Source organism: Empidonax traillii, unplaced genomic scaffold (genome assembly GCF_003031625.1).
Source record: "Empidonax traillii isolate 1590-97213 ecotype Southwest subspecies unplaced genomic scaffold, ASM303162v1 scaffold609:size479882, whole genome shotgun sequence".
Taxonomy (NCBI): domain Eukaryota; kingdom Metazoa; phylum Chordata; class Aves; order Passeriformes; family Tyrannidae; genus Empidonax; species Empidonax traillii.
In genome coordinates, this window is record NW_020955802.1 from 272,548 (window position 1) to 298,438 (window position 25,891).

At 38.1% G+C, this 25,891-nt stretch overlaps 1 protein-coding gene across 1 annotated transcript in view; it reads left to right on the forward strand.

The window, feature by feature from the left end:
- The window catches only part of CD2AP (CD2 associated protein), a 66,051-nt gene that overhangs the window by 32,117 nt on the left and 8,043 nt on the right, over window positions 1-25,891 (forward strand). Inside the window, exons 5-13 of the mRNA XM_027898627.1 lie at window positions 936-1,056; window positions 3,409-3,593; window positions 7,004-7,112; window positions 10,618-10,709; window positions 12,969-13,073; window positions 15,438-15,474; window positions 15,855-15,917; window positions 19,253-19,412; window positions 21,285-21,427. Of these exons, the coding sequence (XP_027754428.1) occupies window positions 936-1,056; window positions 3,409-3,593; window positions 7,004-7,112; window positions 10,618-10,709; window positions 12,969-13,073; window positions 15,438-15,474; window positions 15,855-15,917; window positions 19,253-19,412; window positions 21,285-21,427 (1,015 nt within the window). The remainder of the gene's footprint in view (window positions 1-935; window positions 1,057-3,408; window positions 3,594-7,003; window positions 7,113-10,617; window positions 10,710-12,968; window positions 13,074-15,437; window positions 15,475-15,854; window positions 15,918-19,252; window positions 19,413-21,284; window positions 21,428-25,891) is intronic.

Consider the following 25,891-nt stretch of genomic DNA (forward strand, 5'->3'; position numbering starts at 1 on the left):
TACTTGTTCTGCTTTGGACTGTGGGTTATTCCTGATAAACATTCCATTAAATATTTGAGTATTTCAGTGTAAATGACACACCAGGAATTCCAGCACATAACTGAGTGTTAGAGTCATTATGTTCCCTAGTTCCTGAACAAGTTTATTTCCAGGGCAAAAATGAGTTGTTTTGTGAAGAGCAAAGCCAGCAAAATTTGGCATCCAACAGACTTTTTTCCTTAGGACTGCTGTGTGCCACCACAAAATCTTTGTGGGCTTGGCTACCTTTGTTGGCTGGCCAGCTCTGGTGGGAAAGTCTCTGCACCAGAGAGAGCCTGCTCAGCCAGCTGCCTTCTGCTAGAAGGAATGAACAGCTTAGTTTTCCATTACTCTGTGATGTCCTTAAGGACTTCTCTCTGTTCTACCCAGTATTCTCTGTAGAAATTACAGCTTTGAAACTTGTGTCTTTTGATTGAAATTGTGTGAAGCTGCCCAATGGATACAAGGCCAGTGGGATCAGGACTGGTGGAAACTGGACAAGGCAGAGGAAAAGACATGGACAGCAAGAATACATAAAAATGTCCATAGAAACCCAGGCTAAAAATTTCATCTTTATTTCCTAAACAGTTTAGTATTTTCTTCTGCTGTTGGATGTGCAGTTATTCTGTCTTACTTTGAGAAAGTTGATGAATATTTTGCTGCTTTTCTGGCTTAACTGTCATGGGGCTAGTCTCATGTTTTAGGATCACTGCTGTAGTGATAGAAGTCACAGTAAATTGTTCTTTTTGCCGACTGTTTCTACATCTTTGGCAGGTTTCTCTGTAAAGAAATCCTGGTGATTTTGAATTTTCCCCAAGTTGTTTGTAGAGTTTTATAAGTGAAGTGTGGATGGAATTGATAGGAATTTCCTTTTGCTCTGTTGGTCTATTGGTAACGTGGAAAATATTTCTCTACAGGTAGAAGAAGGCTGGTGGAGTGGAACACTGAATGGCAGGGCAGGGTTGTTCCCTTCAAACTTTGTGAAAGAATTGGAGTCGACGGATGATGGAGAAACACAGGACGCTGTGGATGACACAGGTGGTGTTCTGTTTTTTGTAAACCTTTAGCAATGTGATCTTAGATCTTGGGTATAATTTGAAGTATTATGGTTATAGTACAGCAAAAGTTGTAAAGAATTCGAGCTTCCTAAGGAGGATAAGTGTTTAGTTTCATTCTGGAAAGTGTTGATGCTGAGTATAAAGATAACCTGTCTTGCTCCCAGTGCACTTCAAATAAAACTGCAGTCAAGGTCTTGATCTGTGATCTGCATTTTGTCATTAGAAATTTTATCATGTTCAGAGTTGATTCTTCTTAGCATTAGATGCAAATTTTTTTTTTTTTTGTTTTGTAGCTTTTTTTAATCTTATTCTCACAGTCTTGAGTTCTTGAACACACAAAACTTAAATGTTTAACCAAGTCATTTGAGAATTAAAACTCAAATTGAGGCAAAACAGTATGGAGAGCCTCAACTTAAAATGAGCCCTGGGAAGGGAGCCCTGGCTCTTCATTATGTTTTAATCTAACAATAAAATGTTTTTAAGGCAGAATTTACATTTAGCTGTTCCTTTCTGGCTGTGGCTTTTTAGCTGGAGCAGAAGCAGAAGGTCTGGCTGAACAGCTGAGTGGTGCCAGGCAGGACTGGGCTTTACAGGCAATTTGTTCCCTTAAAAAAAAAAAAAAGGCACTTTAGAAACATTTTGGTCTAGGAAGAATGTTTGAAGGCTGGAGACTTGTGATATGATACTGCTGGAATTAGGAGTGTTTTTTGGGAACATCGTAACAGGAGTTAATTGATTTCTTAAATTCTTAAAGGCGTCTGTGTCATGTTCTAGGAGAAAAGTGATTTTTAGCCTTGTGGTAATGTGCACCCTCATTTACAAGATGTTAAGTATTGATTGTTCCAAACAAGGGTTTGCTCAGACATAGGGAAGGAGAATATGGCTTGGATTTTTTTTTTTTTTCTGGTAAATTGTGGAAATAATTGCAGTACTGTAAAACAAGACCTGAAGTTGGACCTGTTTGTTTGTTTGACCTGAAGTCGCAAATAGTTCAGTGGTGTCTCCTTGGAGGACAAGTTCCCTATGTTTAGTGGAGTTTGATGAGATGAATTTACAAATGTGTTGGTCTTAATTCCTGGATACTGAAGTCAGTGAAACTGAACAGTAATTTGAAGTAAAGTTCTGTCAGTAACTAACAGTCCTCAGCCTCCCAGGGTTTATATTTAATGCTCAGTACTGTCACAGACAGCATCTTGAGCCTGTTTATTCCCAGCCTCACTCCTGCAGTAACTGCCTCATTCACTCAGCTATGGTCTTTCAAACATGTGACCTGGACTTTCCTCATCAGTGGGATGTCCTTTTGTCCTTTTAGATATATGAGGGGGATGTAGCTGAGTGAAGAGCAACTGCTTAGAGAAAGTCTGAGAAACTGAAGTCAAGAGCAATGTAGCTTCATGGTTTCATCAAAAGATCTGAAATTTATGATAGAGGGAAGAGGCTTTAGTCTGTATTGCAGTTTCCAGATATGCGTAGGCTGAAGAGAACTTAACCAAAATGCTAAAAGTTGTGGGGGCTATTTTGAATTTGGCTTATAAATGCTGTCTGTTTTCGCATGACTGTCTCCTGGAATTCTGCATGTAAAAATAGTTTATCTGTGAGTATTGGTTTGTAAACTTCAACAGATTTTACCATAACCTAAAAATAAAAAAAATTTAAAAAGTCTCAAAGCTCTTAACACCAAAATGAGGAACTCTGGAATACACTTTTGGGGGCTGGATAAATGTTGTGCCTTAAAACTGAAAGATTAGAAGAGCTTAAATGGTTGTATTGTCTATTTGCATTTTGAGCAATGGGAAAATATCACTTTGGTTCCTTGGGAGGCGTCATCTACCACTGAGACACTGTGTTTTCCTGTGGCTCTTTAAACATGATTGGATTCACTATGGACCTTTATTGATCATCACTTTCTGTGGCTACAGCTCTGCTAAGGAGAAGCTTTTAAATGTTGGACTAAAACCCCATTTTCAGAGAACGCATAAGCAGTGTTTCATAAAACTAATGGGAAAACATTGATGTTAAAAGGCTGTGGAACCTGAGCGATAATTGAATAACAAGAAATATTAGTGATCTGTTGATTTAAGCACCACAGTAGTCAGAGCAATACTAGTGTCATTTCAGTTTTTCAATTGGTCATATGTTAAATATAAAACTAGAGCAAAGGTGAGGTATTACAGCTACAGTGATGTTCCTCGAAAAGCTGTTTAACAGGGACAGTGCACTCAGCTGTGTAGCTTCAACTTTTTCCCCCCAGAAAAGCAAAATTTACAGATGGGTAAATTTGTACATCATTTCAGTTATTCAAATAACTTTTCCTTTCTTATTTTACTTTCAGAGCCTGTTTTCAATAGTCCTACCTCACCTGTGACCGCTCCAGGAAATGGGGGCGAACCTGCGTCTGGACCAGCACAGCCAAAGAAAATCCGAGGTGTTGGGTTTGGGGATATCTTTAAAGAAGGCTCAGTGAAACTTAAGACGAGATTATCCAGTAATGAATCAGATGATAAAAAGCAAGATAAGGTTTGTGCTGGTACATATTGTTATTTTGGGCTTTCCTGTAAAAATAGTTTGAGATTGGGGCTCTGACCATTATCATCTCATAGGGCTCTTGCCTATAAAATGAAACAAATCCCCTCAAGCTTCTTTCCTAGTAAGTTATATTTAACATTGATTCCAAAAGGTTTGTTCAAATGTCTTGGTATTTAAAACATTAGAGATGGAATACCAAGGTGATAGAAAAATTGTCATTTCAGAGCCATGTGGTGTAAGACATAATGAATTCTCAAACACATGTACAGTGTGAGGTCTCTCATAATCCTCCTTATAACAGACTTTGTAGTCTGGGACAGGACTGTTAAGTCTTCTTGAGCAAATTAAAGTTGTCTTTTAAAACAAGGAATATTTTAGTGTTTCTTTGGGTTTTGGTTTGCTTGGTTTTGGTTTTTTTGTTTTCACGTTTTGGTGGATGTTGAGATTGCTGTTCAAGGTGTCAGCTGCCATTACCTTCAGTGCAAGCTTTTGGCTCCATAAACTGCTGATAATGTAAGCCTGAAAAATACAGTTTTAGAATTTTGCATCACCATTCATTTTTTCCCTCATTTTTCATGAGTGAGTGGGAAAAGGACACTTTGATTCTCTATACTGAACTTACTGGAACTTAGGAGACAGCAGATAATGCAATGATAGTGGAATTGCTGCAGTTTGAATTTTAATTTTGATCTGAACCTGAGAGTGCTCTTACCCCTTGGAAACTCAACAACGGTTCTCAGTCCTTTATCTTGAATTTATGCATTGTTTATTCCAAAAGCTTATATATGGATTTTTAGCTTTTGATAAATTAAAGGCAGCTGAGCTAGTCCAGTGTTTCAGATTTGACTCAGGTGATGAATTCAAGAAAGCTTTTAAAGCCTTTATTCATTTCAATTTTTTGCCTGTTATGGTTATTAATGCTGTTTTGCAGACTGATTTGTTTTCCTCTACTGCCATGGAAGTAATTGTAATGGTGTAGGGCAAAATGTCAGTTGATTCCCTGGAAGGAGGGTGGGGACAGAGACTTCCTTGAGTGTGTTTTCTCTCAATAGCAGTGCTAAGAGCAATGGCATGGTGCGTGTCCTCTTTATTTCTGGTCCAGTCAAAAGCATCAGATGATTCAGAAAATGAAAGTTGAAATTGTGTTGCCTTCTCTTTAAGGCTTGGGGAATGCTACCTCCTAAAGAATATGTTGTTTTGTTTGGAGAAGAGAAGGTTCCTGGCAGACCTTGTTGCATCCTTTCAATGCAATGGAGAGACTTCTTGCCGAGGTCTGTTGTGACAGGACAGGGGACAATGGCTTCAAACTGAAAGAGGAGAGGTTTAGGAAGAAAAGAGTGGGATATAAGGAGGATGTGCTTTATGGTGAGGGAGGTGAGATGCTGGAACAGGTTGCCCAGGCAAGGCCAGGCTGGATGGGGCTTTGAGTAACCTGGTCTAGTGGAAGGTGTCCCTGCCCATGGCAGGGAGGTTGGATGTGGATGGTCATTGAAGGTCCCTTCCAACTCAAACCATTCTGTGATTCTGTGAAAGCACACTGAGTTTCCTGAGATCTCTCCAGACCTTGTCCCTTGAAGTGGAGGTCTCTGGGTTCACTAGATCTTCATGTAAATGCTGTTAGATGAGGGCTACAGGACCTAGCTTCATCTTGCCTTCTTGTCACAAGACTGATGGTTCAAAAGGTCTTTTCTCTACTTTCTGCCTTATTACGTGGGAGTATAAAGAGCCTGTCTAAACTCTGCTCAGTTAATATGAAGTCTGTCAGACCTTTTAAATTGTTGTATTTGACTATGTATAAACAATAAAATATGCTGGTGCTGTGTTTTGTTGGTTGGCCTTTCTGGAAAGCTCTTGCAGGCCATTTCTCAGCAAGAGAGGAAATGAAGTGAGAAAACAGTTTTGCATAGCCTAGTGACAAAGAAGTAAACAATTTAGTTTAGCACTTAATGTTCCACTTCCACTTGTTGCCAAAGTCATTCCAAAGGTGGACAGAATTAGAGAACAACATGGAGAGCCCAAGGGAGGTAGTTTTCATGAAGGTCTTGGGAAAATAGATGGCTTCCTTGGATTTGTGCTTCAGGGTTAGATAAAGGGATGCTGGAAGGTCATTCTGTCCTTAAGTCTGTAAGGGGAAAAAAAAAAAACCTGTCTAGAGTAGAGAGGGCTCTTTTCCTTTGGGAAATTCAGAGGCTGTTTAGCACAGGACAGCTGAGCACTGATGTTTCTGAAGTTCTCAAGGGCACTTATGCTGCTACAGGAGATTGTTTCAGCTCGTCCCAGCATCCTGCCTGGGCTCTGGCTATTTATACCCTGCCTACCTAAACTTCCTCTCATACTTCTACTTGCATCTCATTTTGAGAGGGGGAAATACAGAGAACTGTTTCCATATTGGAAGTGTTTAATCTCATAGGTGCGTTATTTTAGTGCTTCCTTCAAATACCATTCTGGAGAGAGTTAAATTGCATATGTCCTCCAGGAACATCCCAACTGACCGTGGCTTCCTCTACAGTATGACAGAGATACCAAATACCAGCCTACAGGCATTGTCTGGTTTTAGGGAGAGTAAATCTAGTTTCTCTGACAGTAGAAAATCTACAAAGTTGAACTGTAAATGAAAATGAACAGAATTACTAAAGGCAGTGGGATTTTTCACATCAGTAATGCTATTAGGGCTGCTCGGGTAAGTACTGATTGTAAGATCATACTCTGTGGCTCATTGGGCTCTGAAGAAGTGGATGCAGCTGAAGCTGACAGAATCTGGCAGCTCAGCAAGTCTTCTGGGGAAAAAAATAATAAAAAAATACTGTAATATATATTTTGCTTAGATGTTAACTCTGAAACTTGTGGTGATTTTCATTCAGGAGAAATCTCTAGTGACATTCACCTGTTCTGTAGAAATTATTAAGAGTGAAGGGAAACTGGGATTTCATATGCTCTTGGCTAGTAGTAGTAGAGTAGTTAAAACTGATTGTCTGAGGTAGTGTATGGCTGCTGAATATTCCTGCCTCATCCCAGTGCAAAGTAAGAGTGATCAGGGAGTTCCTCTGAGCAGAGCTAATAAATAACTTCTTCTGTTTTGTGCTGGAGGAGGCAATTTTCAGGCTAATGGGAGAGTAGCACCTGGAACTTCTGAAATACAGTTGCTGAAGTACATTGGTCCTGTCCTGAGATTGGCTTCCAGTTTGAAAGTTGTGCTCTGTCTTTAGTCGGGAGATAAAGTCTAATTGCAGTGTCTGTAATGGAGTAACTACAGTAAGATAAGTGCTTGATGGGAAAGCTCACTGAATCTCTTTGAAATGGTAATTTGCATCATCTCAGCTAATGAAAAATTGAGCATGTTCTGTAGCCTAATCAAAAATAAAACCTGTTTTTGTTAACAAAGTTCTCTTCCCTTCATACAGCCATTACCTACCCATTCTCCTGGATCAAAGCTAATTCATTTTCCTAGTATAACAAAAACTGAAAACTCACCAGAAGTAATAAAATCAGAAGGTGAAAGTAAACCAAAAGGTAAGGCTGATGGACATGTGCATCTATTATTTGGGAGTCCTTTATTGAGAAGTATTTGGTTGTCAATTTTTTTTGGTGTTAAAATCTAAAATTTTAATGTATACTGGGGTTTCGTGTAATGTTCTGTACCTTTGAGGAGTTTTGCAAATGCGAAAAAGTCTGAAGGAATTTTTGCTCACATTTCTGTAGAAAAAGAATCAAAAACATTTGTAGGATTTTCTCCCAGAACAAAGTAAGGCTGGGGTATGAAGTTCTACTGCAACAGTCCCCTTGGCATTAATTTTCTGTTGATGTGTTCAAAGTGATTTATTCTCTGCATGGCTTTGTGTTCCAATGGGATGCTGGAGACCTATTTCCATGGAACAGTCTCCCAACCCAATTTCTGTCCCTAGATTGTAAAGTTACTTTTTAGGCTCAGGATTTACTATGGAGGTGGTACTGAGCCGTACTAACTCTGTGCAAAGTTTCTTTCATCAGAGAGTTGGTGCTTGTGTTGAAGTCTGTTCCTTCAATAATTCAGTTTCACTGTCGTTTAGTTTTTGTTGTTTTGTTGTTTGTATTTTTCTTTTTTATCATCTCTAAGAATTTATGACTTCATTTAGCCACCAAATTGCATAGTTCTGTCTAGAGAGTTCTGTCTAGAGAGATATTTTTAATCCACCCCAAAGCATCTCGTGGGAGTGCCAACCCCATATAAAAAATTAGCTTTGGTTATGTGATGTGTAGACAGCTCATTTCCCTGGTTCCACAGCAGGCATTTTTTCAACTTATGTATTGTAATTTCAAGTATATTTTTGTCTTATGTGGAAATACCTTATTTTGGGGTGTTGTTTTCTATGGAATGCATAATTTACAGAAATAAGAAAACTGCAACATCTTGTTTTTAAACCATTCCACTGCTATTGCTCCAAGAACCAGCTTGACAGTGTGTAGCCCTGAGTGTTGTGAAATTTGACTTGTCTAAAATTTTGCATAAAAATTAACCCAACTCTGCTTAAAAAAGTCTGAGCATTCAGTGCTGAACACCCAGAACATTCAGCATTTAGCTCTCTTTGTAATTTCAGGTGCTAAAACCAGAGAAACTGGGCTAACTCAGTAACCCTGCTGGGTCTGTGCTTCCCAGAGAAACCAATACATCAGAGAGGAAGTTAAATATGACAGTAATATAAGCTGTAGGAGAACATCAGTAGGTAATGCCCTATAGACACCATATAAGAACTTCTTAAAACCTTAGGAGGAAAGCTTGTTTTTCTTTCTTGGTGTTTTTATTTTAATATAGACCATATTATGGTTTATGTATCTCATCCTCAGTTTGAGAGAGTAAGTTTAAAACAAACTGTGTTCATCTGTTAGCAGATAAACAAAGATCTCTGAAATGTTTAGACTGGTGTAGCTTATTTTTCAGTGGGGTTCTGCTATTTCTGAAAGCTTTTTTTGGCCTCTGGTGCAAGAATGTAAAAATATTTTCTTTAAAAAGTAAAATAATCATAATTTGACCCCTCTTTGCCCCCATTATGTTAGGATACAATATCTGTGGTTTCTGCTACTGTGTTGTTAGTCTCAACACTTTGGAAAAGACTCAGTTTTAAACTACCTTTTCTTAAAAATATTTACTGAAGTTTAAATGCTGCAAAGTTAAACTGAACTTTTCTTCATCTTAATTACTGGCAGAATACCAGGCTCACAAAATAAGGTGCTAAAGTGATAAATTGTACATACTCTTTACATACATGGCTGGGTTTCTTGGTGGTGCTGAAAGCTGGGGTTCACAGCCCAGCACATGGGGACAGGGTGCAGGACTCCCCTCCTCCAGCACTCCTGGAGAAGAGTGAAAGATCCCTTTTTTGGCACCGTTTTTTGTCTGCTGTGATGTATGTGAAGAGAGGAGAAATGCTTGGAGGAGCAGAGGATATAAAGGATTATACTGACCAACTCCCCAGGCAGTAAAGAAATGCATCTATTTTTACAGAATCAGGATGTAGCAAAATATATTACACTTATTACTACTGAATAAAGTTCTCAAATTTGAAGGATATTTGTATTGTACCTGTTTTGTTTTTTGGTCTTTTTTAAGAGTCAATATGAGGTTTTTTGAACCTCGGTTTAAACATTCATCTCTTTGACGTTGTTCTTACGGTGCTGTAGTTCTTCACAAACCACAGCTTAGTCAATCTACAGCTGAGCATTTCTGATCCCTAGATAAGGCAGCAAAGTAATACAAGTTCTTGTAGCTAGGATTACTCTTGTGGTTACATACTTATGTACATCCACTTAGATATCTCTATATATCTGTCTCTTAAGCTTGGCAGACTTTTGGCATTTTAGCATAGTGGTTGTCACTGACTGAGACACATTTTTATTTGAGAATACAATTTGAGCATTTTTAAACTGAGGATTTGTATCTTTATTTAACAAAATGTAACAACAGCAATAAGATTTGACTGCAATTCGCTCATTAATTTCCTTACCACCCAGCCAAAGGCTGTCATTAAGAGTTGCAGATGATTTTCATAATGATTTGATGCTGTGCTGCTCTACCAGGGAGTGATGCAGCTGCTCAACCTGTGTGTGTTGTCAGTGCCAAACACCTGGTAGGTTACAGCAACACCCTTGAGTCCTTTTTGTTTGCTTCCTCTTCCTTAGTGCTTCTTATACAGAAATTCAAGCTTTATATCCACTGCGTTATTTTAAGTGCTGGGGTTAAACATTCTATGTTTATATATTTTAACCTTTCTTGTGGTGATTGTGTTCTGGCATGGGAAAGGAAAACAAACCCTCCTGCTTTTTCACCCGAATTGTTATCACCATTTCAAACGGATTAGTTTTGAATTGTACCAGATGGAAAGAATTTTTCTTTCTGCTTTTGTGGAAGAGGCTGTGACTGTCAGAGATGATCGCTCAGATGAGCTCTGGTTTCAGGTGCTTAGCCAAGGAACGCCTTAGCTTCAGTTTCTTGGTTTTGCTGCAGAATTTCAGCCGATCTGGTGCTTTAAGTATTTGAAGTTTCTGTAGTTTTCTATGTTAATAAAGGATGTCACTTGAAAACAATTCCCTGTATTTAATTAGGACGCAAATTTGAAATTTGGATCAATTTTGAGAAAATATGTATAAACTCTTAAGCTTGAAACCATTCTTGTTTAAAGTGGCTCAAAATTGAATATATAATGATATGGAGAGGACTAGATGGGCTATTAAAATTTTAACTGTTACACTTTTAACTCCCCTTTTCTCCCTCTGAATTAAGTTCCTGTTGTGAAAAAATGGTTTGGGGCTTATACTCCTGACTTTATAAAGCTTTATTGTCATGACTCTATAAATACATAATCTTATTTTTCTTGTGATATGAACAACATATTGAACATTCATAAAGCAGTCTTGGGTGGCTGGTTTAGAAGGGAAGTGTGATTAAAGTGTTAATTTCTCAGCTCTGAGACAGCAGAAGTGAGCTGGTGTTATGTATGTTGCTACCCATGGTATCCAAATTAATTGTGCTGTTTTGTTTCAGCCAAGGAATATTACAGGGCAGTATTTTCCTATGAAGGCTCAAATGATGAACTCAGCTTTAAAGAAGGTGATATCATTCAAATAATCAGTAAGGTAAGGAAGTGTGGTCTGCTCCAACCACATGTGAAGCTTCTGTGGGGTTTGTGCAGGTAGGTAATGTGAGTTGTGAAAGCAGGAGAGTCTGTTGGAGTAGATATTCCTGTAGACTGATTTGTCTCATGACAGTCAGCTCTTTGCATCTGCACTTGGTGGAAATACAGATGACTTTAAAGATCGTTCCAGATTGGGATGTTTTCTTGGAGTCATCAAGGCCAGTGGGATCAGTGTACACTCAGTACTAAAAGCTTTTTCAGTGAGGAAATTGGAAAAGCTTTGCAAATGGCACTTTTACGTTCAGAACTTGTTCTTTTTCTCTGGTGATGTATCAGGCTGACCTAGAGGTAGTAGTTGAAAAGCATTATTGTGTCTAGAGGTGAGAAATTAAGATCTGTATCAAGATATTATGGAAAAAACTGAGCAAATATTTTCAGTAGGAGAATGAAGTCCAGGTGTTAGAGGTACTGGGTATTTCAGAATAACCATACAGAAGTTAATGATACTGTCTGGCTATTTAGAGAAACATGATTATTTAGTTGAACATTCTCATCTGTGTTGAATGCTGAAAGCACCTTTTTGATAGATCATCTTGTTGCAGAGATGGCTCTAAGCAGGAAATTAACCTAAGCATACCTAATTTCCCTGCAGTTCTCTGCAGCATTTTGTTAGTTTATCTGCTGCTATATTAAGGAATAATGACTTTCCTAAAAAAAGTGGGAACTTTCATCTTCAGTTATCACACGGTTGCAGAGGAAAACCAACACTTCCATTTCTGTAGGAGGATTTTAGTTTTATGGAAAGGATGACCTTATTTTTTAACAAGAAAATTGATGTTATGATCATCACTGACTGTAATGACAATGGAAAAAAGTAGTTATGGAAGGCATTTTTTTAAACACAGCAGCCCCTTGTCCCATGTTCACTGAATCTCTTGCCTCTATTTTTTTAAACCAGTTTATCCTCAGCATGCACTGGTCCACAGTGGGACCAAGAAGAGCTGTCCAGAGCAGAGCTCTCGCTCCAAAACCATCTTCTGAAGTCTGAGTGTATTAATGTAACTTCCAGGTGGCTGCCTCAGACAAGGGTTTTGGTCTGGCCAAGTGTTAAGGTATTTTGCCGGGGGAGTTGTGGTTGTCCCATCCCTGGAAGTGTTCAAGACCAGGCTGGATGGGGCCCTGAGCAGCCTGGGCTAGTGAGTAGCAGGGGGTTTGAACTGGAGGATCTTTAAGGTCCCTTCCAACCCAAACCATTCTGTGATTCTGTGATTTCTCTTTCAGCACTTGGGCTTTGTGTAAAACCTGTCCCCCTTGGCTGTCTTTTTTCCTGTATGTTCTGCAGATGACAGTTTTCCATGAGTTCTCTCTGGCTCTCCACCACTCCTCAGTACTGGCTAAATGGATTTTAGCTGTAGATGCCTTATCCCATTCACAACTGCATAGTGTTCAGAAATTGGACTCTAATACTTAATCCAAAGGCTGACAGAGGGGAAAAAAGAAACAAAACCTTTTCAAACTCTTACTTTCAGCACTAATCACCTATTCAGGTCCTTATTCTATTGATATCTCCTTTAGTTTTGCAGAGGGTGGGATTTTAAATAATATTTGATATTTTATTTTCCCCCTACTCCTTTACCTGCAGAATTTTAGATCTGAGGCACAGAGGAAAGCTGTTATTTATGCTGCTAAAATAGTCCAGTAACATCATAGTTTCTGTTATGGACAAAGACCTTGATCAGTAGCATCATGTAATGGATTTCTGTGCCACTGAATTAATTCTCCATTATTTTATTTTCTTATGTGTGTATATGGTTATTTTTTCCCTCAGCAGAGTATATCCTTTTGCATCTTCACCCTTTCAGAGCAGTGGATCTGATCTACCACATCAGAATCACTGATCCACAGTCAGAATTGTGTGTCACTCCAATAACATAACTTGCTGGTCAAGGAAGCTGAGAAGGTTGAACGTTGTGTGTTAGGTCATGTGCGTACTTTCCTTCTCTTTGCAGATCTTATCCTTATACCCTTATCTTATATATGATGTAATACCATTTAATCCTGCTTATTAGAAAACAAAAATTGATCAAACCTGACCTGATTTGTAGCTGTTTCCTGTTCCTAAGGTGGCCAAAGTATTCCTCTTATAAACACAGTGTTTCAGACCAAAGTTGTGTGTAAAAGGAAAAAAGTTTTTCCTTCAACTATATCTCTCCTGTGGAAGAAGTAAATATTGATTCAAGTGACCTGTTGTTCGTTTTAGGACACTGGAGAGCCAGGCTGGTGGAAAGGAGAGCTCAATGGTAAAGAAGGACTCTTCCCAGATAACTTTGCTGTTCAAATACAAGAGTCTGATAAAGACTTCCCTGTAAGTTCTTACGTGTATCATTCAGTATCACGAAAAAGTATTGATGACCAAGCAAAGAATAAAGAAGTTTCACAGCACTCTATGCTGCTTAAAATATTGCAGTTGTGGCAGTTTTAACTTTATCTTGACTTAGCTGTAGCAACGAAGGAAGGTGTAAAGGTTAATCTTTGTGTTTAAACTTACTGTGTTTAAATATGCTTTTCTTGATGAACTGTAATTAATGGGAATGATTTTTCCTACAGAAAAGGATATAGCTCTGTTAATGTGATGTTATGTTTTACTGGTTACTGCATTAAACCCTTACTGTTTTGAAAGGAGATAAGCAGTTGGTCTCTTCCATCTGAAGTCCATAAGTAACTTACAATTGCAAAAAACTGAATGACTCCTCTGGGACTGACTGGGATTTTTCCATGTCAACACTTACTAGTAGGTTACAGTGTGTGAAGAATAATCTTTGGGTGGGATTTAGAAAATTTTTTTTCACCATTTCATGTGCTAACTTGTAGAAATTCATGTTTTCCTGTGGTACTCCTTGACCTTGTAATTTTGGTTCTCATTTTACAATTTTTTTCTGGTTGAGATTAGTGTGATGTTTTGGATCTGTCAAGTGGGTGTAGCAAAGCTGGTTCTGTTAGTTCGCAAATGTATGTCATCTCCAGGTGGGATGGATTCAACTCCAGATCAGGAGTTAGTAATTTATCATTTAACCTGAGTTGCCTCACTTGCACAGAAAATCTACCTCCCCCAAGTCAGCGCTTTCTTTTCACGTGGATTCTCAGCTGTGCAGGGGTTACATAAATGCTTTAATACACACATGACTTGATTTGAGTGGTGGGTGGGTGATATCACTCTCACAACACAGAATTGCTCCCTTGAGAGAGGAGGAAAACACCCATTCTTCTACCATAAAGAGCATTTCCTTAGACAGACCTTGCTTTGATCCTGTGTTCAGCTTTGTGTCGTGTGTCTCAGTGCACACTGAGAAGCTTTGAGGTTCAAGGCACTGGGTGGCTGATTATTGTAATCAGCTATTTGATATCAACTTTATTAAAAACACAGAGCAGAATCATACAATGGCAAATTGATGCCAGACTCTCAGTGTAATTGGTTTTGATGTAGGCAGCAATGCTGCACAGCTGGATAGTGTAGTTGCTTTTGTGGGAAAGAAAGAAAATACAGTCTTGTTACTTAAGTTCACTTGCCTTTGTGTCCTCTGAAACTCAAGGAGGAAATCGGATATGGGTTCCCCACTTGCTTAATTACATTTCGTGTGTCAGAATAAAATCTTGGTGCTTTAAGAAGAGCTTATTCGATAGCAGTAGGGACACAGAAGTGAAATCTATCCATAGCAACTGTTTTAAAAATACCAACTATGAGGCACTTTTTGGAGGGGCTATGTTAGACTGAGCTGGTGTGGTTTCAGCAGTGTCTGGTTGAAGAATAGGTAGTTTAGTAGGCTTTTGTGATCTTTTATCAGCGAGCCTGCTCCTTAGTACAACCATAAACGCACCTCTTCTACAGCAATTTCATGAATCAGATTCTGAGAATGAGTGACTGAGATCATCAGTCCTGAGAGGTGCCAGTCCTCTTTGAGCAGGAGAGGTTGAAATTCAATTGTATCACTTCAAGGGAAGTGAAAGGAGTAGTGGGTGACTGTGTTTCAGAACAGTCAATTTCCATGTACAAACTGTTGCATTGTGATACTTTGTAAATTTTTAATGGCTAGAGTAGTTTTACCTTCTTTCCCACTTAAACACACAGTGATAAGGAAACTCAAAGCAGTATTTTTCTTATAACTGCAGTGTTTATGAGAGAAATGCTGGTAATTATTTTTTTCTCTTACATTTGTAATTTAGAAGTCAATTGAAGTCATTATGTGATACTTAATTTAGAAGCTTTTTTTGTTTTAGTGAAAGGGGCAATTTTTGGTCCAAAAAATTACCAGGTTACTCTTTTAAACTGGCGTTGTACTGGATTGTAAACTGAATTGCGGTTTACATATTGAAATTAAAATGAGAGTGATCAGAACAATTCATTAGACTAGGAAAGATATAATACTTGGGTATTAGTTCTTTTTCCCTCTGCTGTTTATACACATTATTGAAGCACTGATTGGATTTGAAGAAACCTGCATTTTGTTTCTGTTTTTGCAACTGCTTGTCTGAGAGATATCAGAGGAATTATTCCAGCTCTCTGTGTTTCCTGTCTGTAAATTGATTGCCTCCTTTGTGAAGTACTTTGAAATCAGCTAGTAAACAAGCTTGAAGTTACAGTATGCAAAACAAAACACAAATGAGGCTTTAGAGAATATCTGATATCTGTTTTCTTATTTGACTCTTTTTTTTTTTTTTTCCATTTTTGCAGAAGCCAAAGAAACCTCCACCTCCAGTTAAAGGTCCAGGTATGTTATATGTTTATGGTGGTACATGTCTGAGGAAATACTAAATTTCAGAAGCAGTGCGTGATTTCAAATGAAAATTCAGAAGTAGCTTTGTGTTTCCTAGTAATGCAGCCACCCACAGTCACACTTCGAGGTTACTGTTCATGCTTTGTGTATTTTGCTGCTGCTGTGTATTTTTCCAAATTATGATGGAGCCTGCTTTGGAAACATTTTAATACAGGCTTGCCATTTTCTAGGCTCAAGTGAGTGATTATAAATAGTATTACACTCCTTGCAGAGGAAAAAATATAAACACAGCTTGGTGTGTGTCTTATTTTTAGTTAGTGACCAAGATAATTAAGGCTCTTTGAGAAATGTCTATGGCTTGCTTTTTCATTCAGCTCTGAGGCCTGAATTGCCAACTGGAGAGAAGAAATTCCCGTCTTTGAAGTCTGAAGAAAAAGGTGAGACCACTTTCCTTCGTAGTGGATTTCAGACCATGCTCTTGTAAACAAATTACAGTTTTTTGGCTTGTCTGCTCTGGAAGTAGGCTCCCTGTTCAGGAGACATCATACAGACTCTCTTGATACCATCTGCTGAAGTTGTTGTGTTTGTGATATTACAGAGAAGTCTCTGGAGAGGTTAGAACAACAGCTACACTCTTTTGGAATGTTTATTTCTTGTAATCGCATTACATTCTGAAAATGGGTTACTTCACTGCACAGTAACATAGGTAAATTAAATTCGTGTAAGGGTAGTTTTGTGACAGTGACTGCAGTTTTGAATAGCAGTAATAAGTTACTAGAAATGAAAAGGTTAACTGCTGCTTCTGAAGGTTTTGGCCAAAATCAGTCTCTGATTGAAAATACTTTGAAAGAACTGCACAGAACAGTTACTCCTTAGACAGATGTTAAAGTCACAATGCTCAGATACAGAGATTTCTTTTCCTGTTAATTGGTGTATTCTGTTCTCAAGTTCCACACAATCTGGAGACATTTACTGATCTATTCTTAAAATTTAAAGGGCAGTTTTTTTGAGAACATAAGCTGTCACCAAACACATTTCTAAAAGGCATCTTTACATGTTTGAAAAACTTGTCTAGTCACAGTGTTTTGGTTGCGTTTAAAAGTGAGAAGCTTCAAAAAAAAGTTTGGGCCTTGTAGAAGAAGTTCTGATGTTACTGCAGCTTAACCAAATTACAAAACCACACTGTTCTGTGAATGGTGAGCTGTGGCTGACCAGCATTGCTACAAGTGAGCCTGCTCCATGGGTTTCTTGGCTTCCTTGAGAAGTTTTTATAACCCCCATTTTAAACAAAGCACCTTCTCAGGTGTTGCATATGAAAATACTTGTTAAAGTCAGCTCTGTTTGTTCTGTATGTGAGCAAATAGATTATGTTGGAACAGTATCTCCAGGTGTGACTTGAGATCAGTTCTATGATTCCAAAAATTTTGGTGACTGGTCTCTTTTTAAATTCTGTTAAATGGAAATAAGTTTAATTTTAGACTGGTGTGTTTGTACCTTGTTGTTAACCTTCTCATAGTTGAGCTCAACTGTTAGTGGAGGAATATAGGAAAAAAAATATTGAGTGAAACCATCCAAAATACTTAGGCATGTGAAAGCTTCTGAAAAATTATGTAGAGAACCATCCTTTACTGAGGTACAGGAGATGATGAAGGAAAAGTTTGATCTATATTCAGTTTCAGGTCAGGCCTTAAAAGTTACTGTTTTAGATAGCAATTGTGTTTTACTGCCCATTTATCAGTGCAATTGTACTTGTGGAAGAATAACCATGTGTTAATACTAGTGATTAAAGTCATTAAGTATGAAATCGTTCTGTAATTACTTTTTGAGGAAAAAAAAGTATTAATTGAGCAGCTCTAATCACGAGCTATCAAACCATGTAATTTTTTATGCCTATTGGGAGACTTATAAATCTGCCTTTAATTGTGATCAAAAATTAAAAGCAGTACTCCTGTAAGTATTTCTGTATTTATAGTGAAAGACACTTAGTGGTGTCATGTAGAAATTTTTATCCAGTGTAAATGCCTTCAGATTAATATCTTTATTTCCACTGTTAAACTGCTGATTTTTAAGCCAACCCCCTTTCTCACTGGGGAGCAAAATCCAAGAAAGAAGCATGTCATTTTGTCCAGCAGAAATGTCCAGTTTCTGTGCTCATGGTGAACCTTGACCTTTGGTGTTAACTTTTTCCACTTGGCTGTATACAGTTTTTATATTCAGATTTTGAGTGGGAGTAATTGAAGGGAAAACTGGCAGATAAGAATTCAGGGATACGATTCGATGACAGCACCTTTTCTGCCCTGTTTATGAACCCACTTACTCTTAAAAGCAAAAGGGGTAATTCTCAACTTGTGTTCACCATCGCTTAAATGAAGCCAATTGATCTGCGGTTAATGTTGGCTGCTGTTGGGCATTCAAAATGTAAACATTGTGTAGGGTGAGGAGGAAGGAGTGGCTGGCGCTGCTGAGGGGCTGCTTTCCACAGGGCAGCCAGCACCACCGTGTGGCAAACGCTTCCGCTGCTCCACCATCCTGCTTTTTTAACTCCGTGTTGAGAGGGACTGGAAGGTGTTGCCAACCAGTTTAGATTTTTTTGTTCATAACTCCTACTGATGTTCAGGTGTCCCGAAGCAGGAAGGCAGTTCTGCCCTGGACAATGCTTTTGGCAGAAGGATCTCTAGGATTTGTTTACTTCCAGAGATTTGTGTGAAAGAAAACTGGCCTCTTCCCATTTTAGGGTTGGAGGACTGACACTCAGGGGCGGCAGGACTTGTCCACAGTAAATCAGTCACAGACCTGGCGGTTCAGGCACTTAGCTGGCATGGAGCTAAGGCAAATACCCGCCCCTGCTCCCAAATCCATACCATATGCAAACATTTTACATTAGATCAATACCTGGTTAAAAGCAAAGTCATAGGAGGGAAGGATGAGGAGAATCAATGTTGAAGGTCACTCTCTCCACCCCAGTTTACTAATTTACTGCCCTATAAGGACAGTAACTGTAAAAAGCTGTAACCTAACAATTATTTTTTTTAAAATCCTCACTACTTTGTGCATGCCTGATGGAACTGTGGCATAGTTTTACAGGAAAAAGTAGAAGGTATGCTCTCGATATCCCACAAGATAAGATTAGGGAACATGGGTTGAAAAGTATTCAACTAATATTCGTGAAGCAGCTTGAGTTTTTCAGTGTCCCAGGTAATATGTCAGCTCCTCTGGACAGTGTTCAATTAGGTCATGCAGTCACTGAAAAATAAATTTAACTTTTTTGTTTGATTATTCTTACTTAATTCCCATCTATTTATAGGAAGGTAGACTTTATCTAAAATAAGTTTGGCTATTTAGGTAAATACTCATTTCCCCCCTTATTTCTCAGAGATAATTATACTGCTTGCGTGCACGGAAGAAATCTGGTTAGAACAAAATAAAACCCAAATCCTGTCTTTTTAAAAGGAGATAAGGTGAATCCATAAATAGGATAAAGCAGTAGCAGTACAGAGAGACTCTTGGTTCCTAGCTGTCATTTGTAGTGTGATAATGTGATCCATAATTTCTTACTATGGTTTCATGTCAGGAGAAGGACATTTTGCTTACTTTAAGATAATGTTTTTTAAGTTCAGGTAAGTAGTTTTGATAAGGCATCACTTAAGACATACCTTTTTTACTTTGATCTTCAAAGAAGATATTTCTGATAGCAGTTGCTTTCTGATGGATTAAGGGTGTAAGAATTTTCTAGACAGCACTGGGTTTTTAAAATAGTAACTTATTTTGTCAGATGAAAAAGGAGCTTTGGATCAGAAGCCTTTGAAACCACAAGCTCCTCAAGTACCACCCAAGAAGCCTATTCCTCCAAGCAAGACCAACAGCTTACTGAGAGCAGGACTCCTGCACCCAAAGCGTCTGGATAAACCTGGTTTGCCATCACCTGCACCCAAGTCAGTACAACTTAAACTGTGTGCACTGAGTATATTTTATTTGGCTCGTTGTTTGATCTTCCTTCATGGCTGAGGTGGGAAGAAATGTGTGTTTTAAGGGTGAAAAGGATAAACTTTGCCCTACACCAACCAGTGTCTTGGTTTTCCAACAAGTCTTTATCGATGTGAATTTAAACCTTTCAAACTCTCTGAGACATTGAATCCCTCTCAGTCAGTATTACGGCTTAACTAACCAGATGAAGTCACACACCTGGGGGCTGCTTTGCTTTAAGCCTGCCACACACTGTAGTAGAAGCTGTAGCTACAGTAGCATGGTGGTATAGAAGAATCTGGGGACATGGCCCTTGAGAATTATTACTGTGTTGAAAAAACCCCTGAAGGTTTGAGCTACCTCAGGGTTCAGTATTTCAGCATTTTGTATGGGACAAGATAGATGGAAAGGCACAATTGAGCACAGGTAGTATGTGTGCTGAAGGCACTCAGTGTGGCTCATGTTCTCCTCTGGGGGGAAAAAGGCACTTACTACAGAAGCACATTGACTCTCTGTGCTGATCAGCCCTCCCAGTTGGGTTACTGGACAAATGGGGACAAATACTTCTTTTAGATCCACTTAACTTTTTTTCTCATGAAATAGAAACAATTTTTATAGTATTTCTCTAAGACTAATTTTACATCACTGTATTCTCCCACACAGTTTTCCTTTCTTTCTCCATCAAAGTATTTGCTAGATCCTTACCCAGAACTGTAAATAAACTGCTGATGGGTAACTGTCCCCTTGGGATGTTCAGTTGGCTTGAAAGAACTTTTGAGGAAGTAAGGTCATGATGCACTTGGCCTTGTGCAAATAAAGGAGCAGACAGCTGCTACATCAAAGAGCTTGCACCTTAAATACCTTTTCAGTATACAATTGTGTTATATTGACTTGGTATTTGGGGACTTTCCTGAGTAAAGTGGTTTTTTAAATTTTTTTTAAACCCCAAGTTATGCCCTCTTGTTTAGAAAATAATTACGACTCTAAAGGGGCTGTAAGTGTGCAGTTAAGTAGAGGTCTGTAGCCTTTAGTAATTGAAACCTTTAAATTTTAGAGGTATTTAAATGTCTGAAAGTTTGAAATTGTTCTAGGAAGGTAAGGCTGCTGTGTCTTTTTCTGTTGCAGTAAAACTTCCAAATAAAGGCTTTAGGTGGTGAATTAACGATAGGGACACATTGAAGGTGACAGCTGGTCAGTTTATATATGGCATGTACAGGCCCAGTCAGCGAGGGTTTGTGATGGCAAGAATTTGAAAGGAAAATGTTATCTGTTCTTTTTTTGTTGTTTATTTATTTTGGTGGGGTGTTTATTTGTTTGGGTTTTTTGGTGGTTGGTTGGTTTTTTTAATTTTTGGGTCTGTGAATAATGTGAGCAGATATGCACAGAATGCATGGTAGAAGAAAAGCCATATATACAGGATGGTTTATTCTATACCCAACAAGAAATAAGTTGTTCTTGGCAGGTTTTTTTCTGTACAGGAATATTTGTTTAATTTCAAGGAGTCAGATTCTAAATTATTTCAAGATATATTGCTGAAGATGTTAGCTCGCTTGTTTTCTGAAGTGTAATACTTTGGATTGCAGTGCCAAAGTGTGCTCTGTAGTAAAAGTTCTGGATTATTTTCAAAATAGATTTGTACATGTTTGACAATTCTACAAGAGCTGGAACAGAAGAATTGACTTCTATATAAAGGAATAAAATTTGTCTCCAAAAGACTTGATTTTAACCAAGGCTTTAAAAAATGATATTTTTCCATTTACATCTAACTCTTGGAATGTTTTGCTGTTAAGCTATTTAATCTCTTGACTAGATATGTTTTGTTGGTTTTTTTCTCACTACAGAACTAATGGAGAAGTTGTTTCTCTTCGACCGAAATCTGAAGTTGAGCCAGTAGCAAAACCAAAGTTAGACTCTGAACCGTTACCGCATAGACCAAAATCAGTAGAGGTAGATTCACTTGTGGTAAAGAGCTCTAAAGAATCAGGTAAGAAAAGAGTAAAATGTTCTTTTGGGTCTTTCTTTGGATTGCAGTGTTTTACAGGGTTGGAATAAGCGTTTCAGGTCATTTACTCAAAGTACCAGTGAGTGCAGTTTTGCCTGCTCAGTGGAAAGTGTAGTTTTTTAGAATCGCTGAAGGTAAGAGTGAGGAAGGGGCGAAGGGATGAACAGATGTCAGCAGGGTCTTTGGAGGTGGCTGATGAGCCCTGGGTTGTAACAGTGGACAGGAAGGGGGAAATGGAGGTAACAGTTTGCTCTTCTAATTTGAATGCATGTTTTTTTAGCTGCTACTTTTATCTTGAGTTTTTATGAAGTTGTTTTTCTTACTGACTGGTTCTGTTTGTTCTGCTCTTGCATTTCAGATAACTTTTGCTTTTCCAGCTAACTCGTGCATTTTTAGTAATGCTGTTACCTTCAGCCTTCTTAAGTTCAGAGCTATTCTAGGTTATGACTTTATCATACCTTAAATTTGGGCCAGCATGAGCATTGTACATTTGAATTTCATGCATAAGGCTTTGCTTAATGCACCGTGAGCCAAACCTGGCATCTCTTTCATTCTAGACATATCCAGTAAAAACCTTAATGCTGGTTGAAGGACCCATATTTGAGGATCAGACTGAGCTACTGTATAGTTACCTTTTGTCCTTTACTGACAGTGCAGCTGATATGAGACTTCTATGTTTCTCTTAGGCAGAGATCACCTTCTGTGGGCATATTTTTCCAAACTCCAAATTAATTGTGTGATTAACTAGCGTATAAAAAGCTTTAGTGACTTGTACTTTCAGTACATGTCTTGCATATCTCCAATGCAACTTTTCATCTCGGAAAAGGTTTTAGTAATAATGCATTTTAAAGTAGTATAACTTGATTTCTTTAATTTTTTCAGGCCAATTGCAATATTCTGGTTGTGGAATAGTTGGTCCTAAAGTTTAATAAATTCATCTGGAAGATAAAAATAATGCATTAGAAAAACTGAAGCAGTTTATGAATAGAAAAGAGTGCTCCTGATTTTTTTATTAAGCATTTTAAAATGTGCTTCTGAACCAAAATGCTTGGTATGAGTAGAGGTTAGTTCTTGTTTGTTTGTAGTACAAGAATTATATTTTCCTGAGCTGCAAAAAGTTGGACTTCAGCAGGTAATCATATATCCTGGAAATACTACAGATATAATCAGTGATACCCTAAAGAATAAGGTTATTTTTATTTCCCAGAAAGTCTGTACCTGTGCTGTGATATGCCCTGTTTTAAAGCTTTTGAATTGGCACTTTGACTGTTGCCTCTGCTTAAAGATGAGTTTGAGTGAGGGTATGGAAGAAAGACTTCCAGGCCAAAATAAGCTGAGAGATGAAAGAGGGATGCAAACCTAACCTTAAAATGTGAGCCTTGCCCTACTACTCAGATTAGATACTAGAAGTAAGTTCTTCCCTTTGAGGGAGATGAGGCCCTGGCACAAGTGACCCAGAGAAGTTGTGGCTGCCCCATCCCTGGAAGTGTTCAAAGCCAGGTTGGATGGGGCTTGGAGCAACCTGGTCTAGTGGAAGGTGTCCCTGCCCACGGCAGGGGGGTTGAAACAAGATGATCTTAAGGTGCTTCCAACCCAAACCATTCTATCATGCTGTGATTATCTCTGGGGTTGTATTAGATGTGTTACTGTATAGCACAGTGTCATTTAACCTCAGGAAAAAACTCGCTACATCTGGAATATATTTTTTTTCTTCTTCAGGTACAGTTATCTTGACATCTTTACAGTGGTAACATAGAAGCTGTTATGAATATATATATGAATATATGTTATGAATATATGAACATATTAGGTGTTCATATATATAGAGCCCCACAGTTTTAGACATATTTTGAAAAAAAAAATCTGTGAATTCTGTTTTGTTGGCATAAGTTTGTTCAGGCTTATGGAGAAAGGGAAGTTTTTAACACCTAGATGGTGCAGTGGACAGAGGTGCAGGACAAGCTTGTGGGTTCAGTGGCCCTTGTTTGGCTCAGGGAGTCCATGTGGGGATCCTCTATTATGTCAAACTCACATTCCATAAAACAATCCACATTAGTCACTTTTATTACTCTTGTGAAAAGACACTAGTCCAAAATCCAGCCAGTAAAACATAATGGATCTCATGCTCTATTTCCGTGTATTTATTGTGCTGCTAAAGACATAATTCTCTGTGCAATCAAGGCTATATGAAATTCAAAAGATGTTGGGTCCTTATATAAAGTTTAAGGCTGTTAAATCTTAAAATAAGCAGAATAGATACTAAAAGATGAGGGAAAATGTATGGCTGAGACTGGCAACTGCTTTACCAGAGTCTTTATTTTTAGTTCCTCCCCTCCACCTTTAGATTATGATCCTGAAGTGAATGAATTTTTAGAAAATCAATTTATTTTTAAGTGTGGGTTCTGCTTTTATGCAACTTAGTGTGGTGTAGGTTGAGCCACTTTCAACTTAGCATAAGGAGAAGCTGTACGTATTCTGTAAGGAAGAAACCAGCCTACGCTACCAAAATTAGGCCCCCAGCCATTGGATGAGAACAAAAACTCAAAACAATTCAGAAACATTGATCACATTGAAATAGCTCCTTTTGAAGTGTTATTTGAAAAAAATGCATAAATGTTTCTCTGATGGATTAGAATTCAAGTGCTGTAAAAGACTAAAGCTGTAATACTGGCATGCTGAACATGTAAAGCAATTCTGTTTCTTCTACAAATGTTCCTTTTTCCTGCTTTGTAAAATAATTTTTTTGTTCAGAATCTTTTTCTAGACATTCCTCTCCTTGACTTTTCTTTCCAGATTTTGTTTCCTATCCTGTTTGCCATGTTTCCCTTCTTACGTGTCAGGAAATTACCCTACCCTTCTCCATTTTGGTAAGAGAACAATCTATAAGGAAATCCAAATGCTTTATTCCATACACATATCCTCTTCTTAACATCATAAGCGTGATTTTCAGTTGCAGTTACTGGTAGTAAAACTTTGGAGTTTCTATTTAAAATGCTTTTTTTGTTTGTTTGAATGCCTGTTTTCCTTAGCTGTTAAAGAAGTTACTTTAAGTATGCTTTTCAGTTAGGAACTTGTGGGAATTAAAACAAATAAGAAAAAACTATTTCAGCTATTGATAAGCCAAACCTCGTGTTTGTTTGTAGTGAAATGTGTTCAGTACCTTTAGGTATATATAGGTTGAAGGGATTTATGATTCTGTACACATAAATTAGGCAATTATGAAGCTTTTAGGCAGTGGATCCACTAGTGTTGACTATTTATTATCATGAGTCTTGTAAAACAGTAGTTTTAGAAGTTCTGTATTAGACACATTCTTAATTGTAGCAAATACCTCACTATTGCTGGAGTGCTCATAAAAATATTTGAAAGCTTGCATCTGTCCCCTAAATTTTGGAGGGGTGAAATCTCAGCAGGATGAGGAACAGGAGAAAGGGCTGCCATCTTCTTACTCTGCAGATTAATGTGAGATTTTGTCCTCTAAAATATTGGATACATTTCACTTGTATCTTGGGGTTTTAAACCCCAGCCACATGAGGTAGTGGAATCATAATTTCTTCGGGCACCCCTTCAGCTTTGCTTCTTTTTGTGAAGGCTTTTTAAGGCCAACTGCTGTGAATACATTCACAAATCTTAACAAAACCTCTCACTTATTATACCAAAGCTCCTAACAGTTCTGTGATGGATCCATGGTAAGCTTGCAGAAGAGACATTTCTAGTAGTCCATCCTGTGTAACTGTTAAAGCTTAGCTTGTCTGTTTAGAAAAAAAGGTGTCCTTGCTCAGCCTTAAAATCCTGTTTTGACCCAGAGTATCCCCAGATGTGTGGTGTTGCTCTTTTGGCACTATGATGGGATTTCCTTCAACAGTTACAGGCTGTTTGTAAGAATCTTAATTGAAAATCACTTTATTCATTGAAATGGGTGTAAACTGTGAATTTACAGTGGGTTTCATCAGTATGTCTATTGATTTGAAGGTTTATTGGTTTAATTTTCTCTTAAAATAACTAAAAATGCTGTTTAAAAAGAGAAACAATCAAATAATCCCCCTAAGCCTGTAAAGAAACCAACCAACCCACCGCCAAAACCACAAACCCAAATCCCCACCAATCTGTGTTCTAATTTCTTCCCTATACCAATGGAGAGGTAAAAATGAAAATGCAAGTGCAGTCCTAATTCCCTCTAGCTGTAATCTGCTGGTAATATTTTAATGCTGAGCAATTTTCTCAGGTGTAACAATTTCCTTTAGAAGCTCCTAGTAACGTGGAAAAACTTCTTGGCTTTGGTGTCATCCCACCATCTATATTTAAATAATTTACAGTTCAAGACTGTAGCAGTCTTGATCTTCAGACCTTTTCAAATACTGTGATTTTTTTTTTTTTCCAGAACATCACATTATTCTTAGTAAGTTCTTAATATTCTTAATATGCCTCATGTTTGCTTTGTTCACA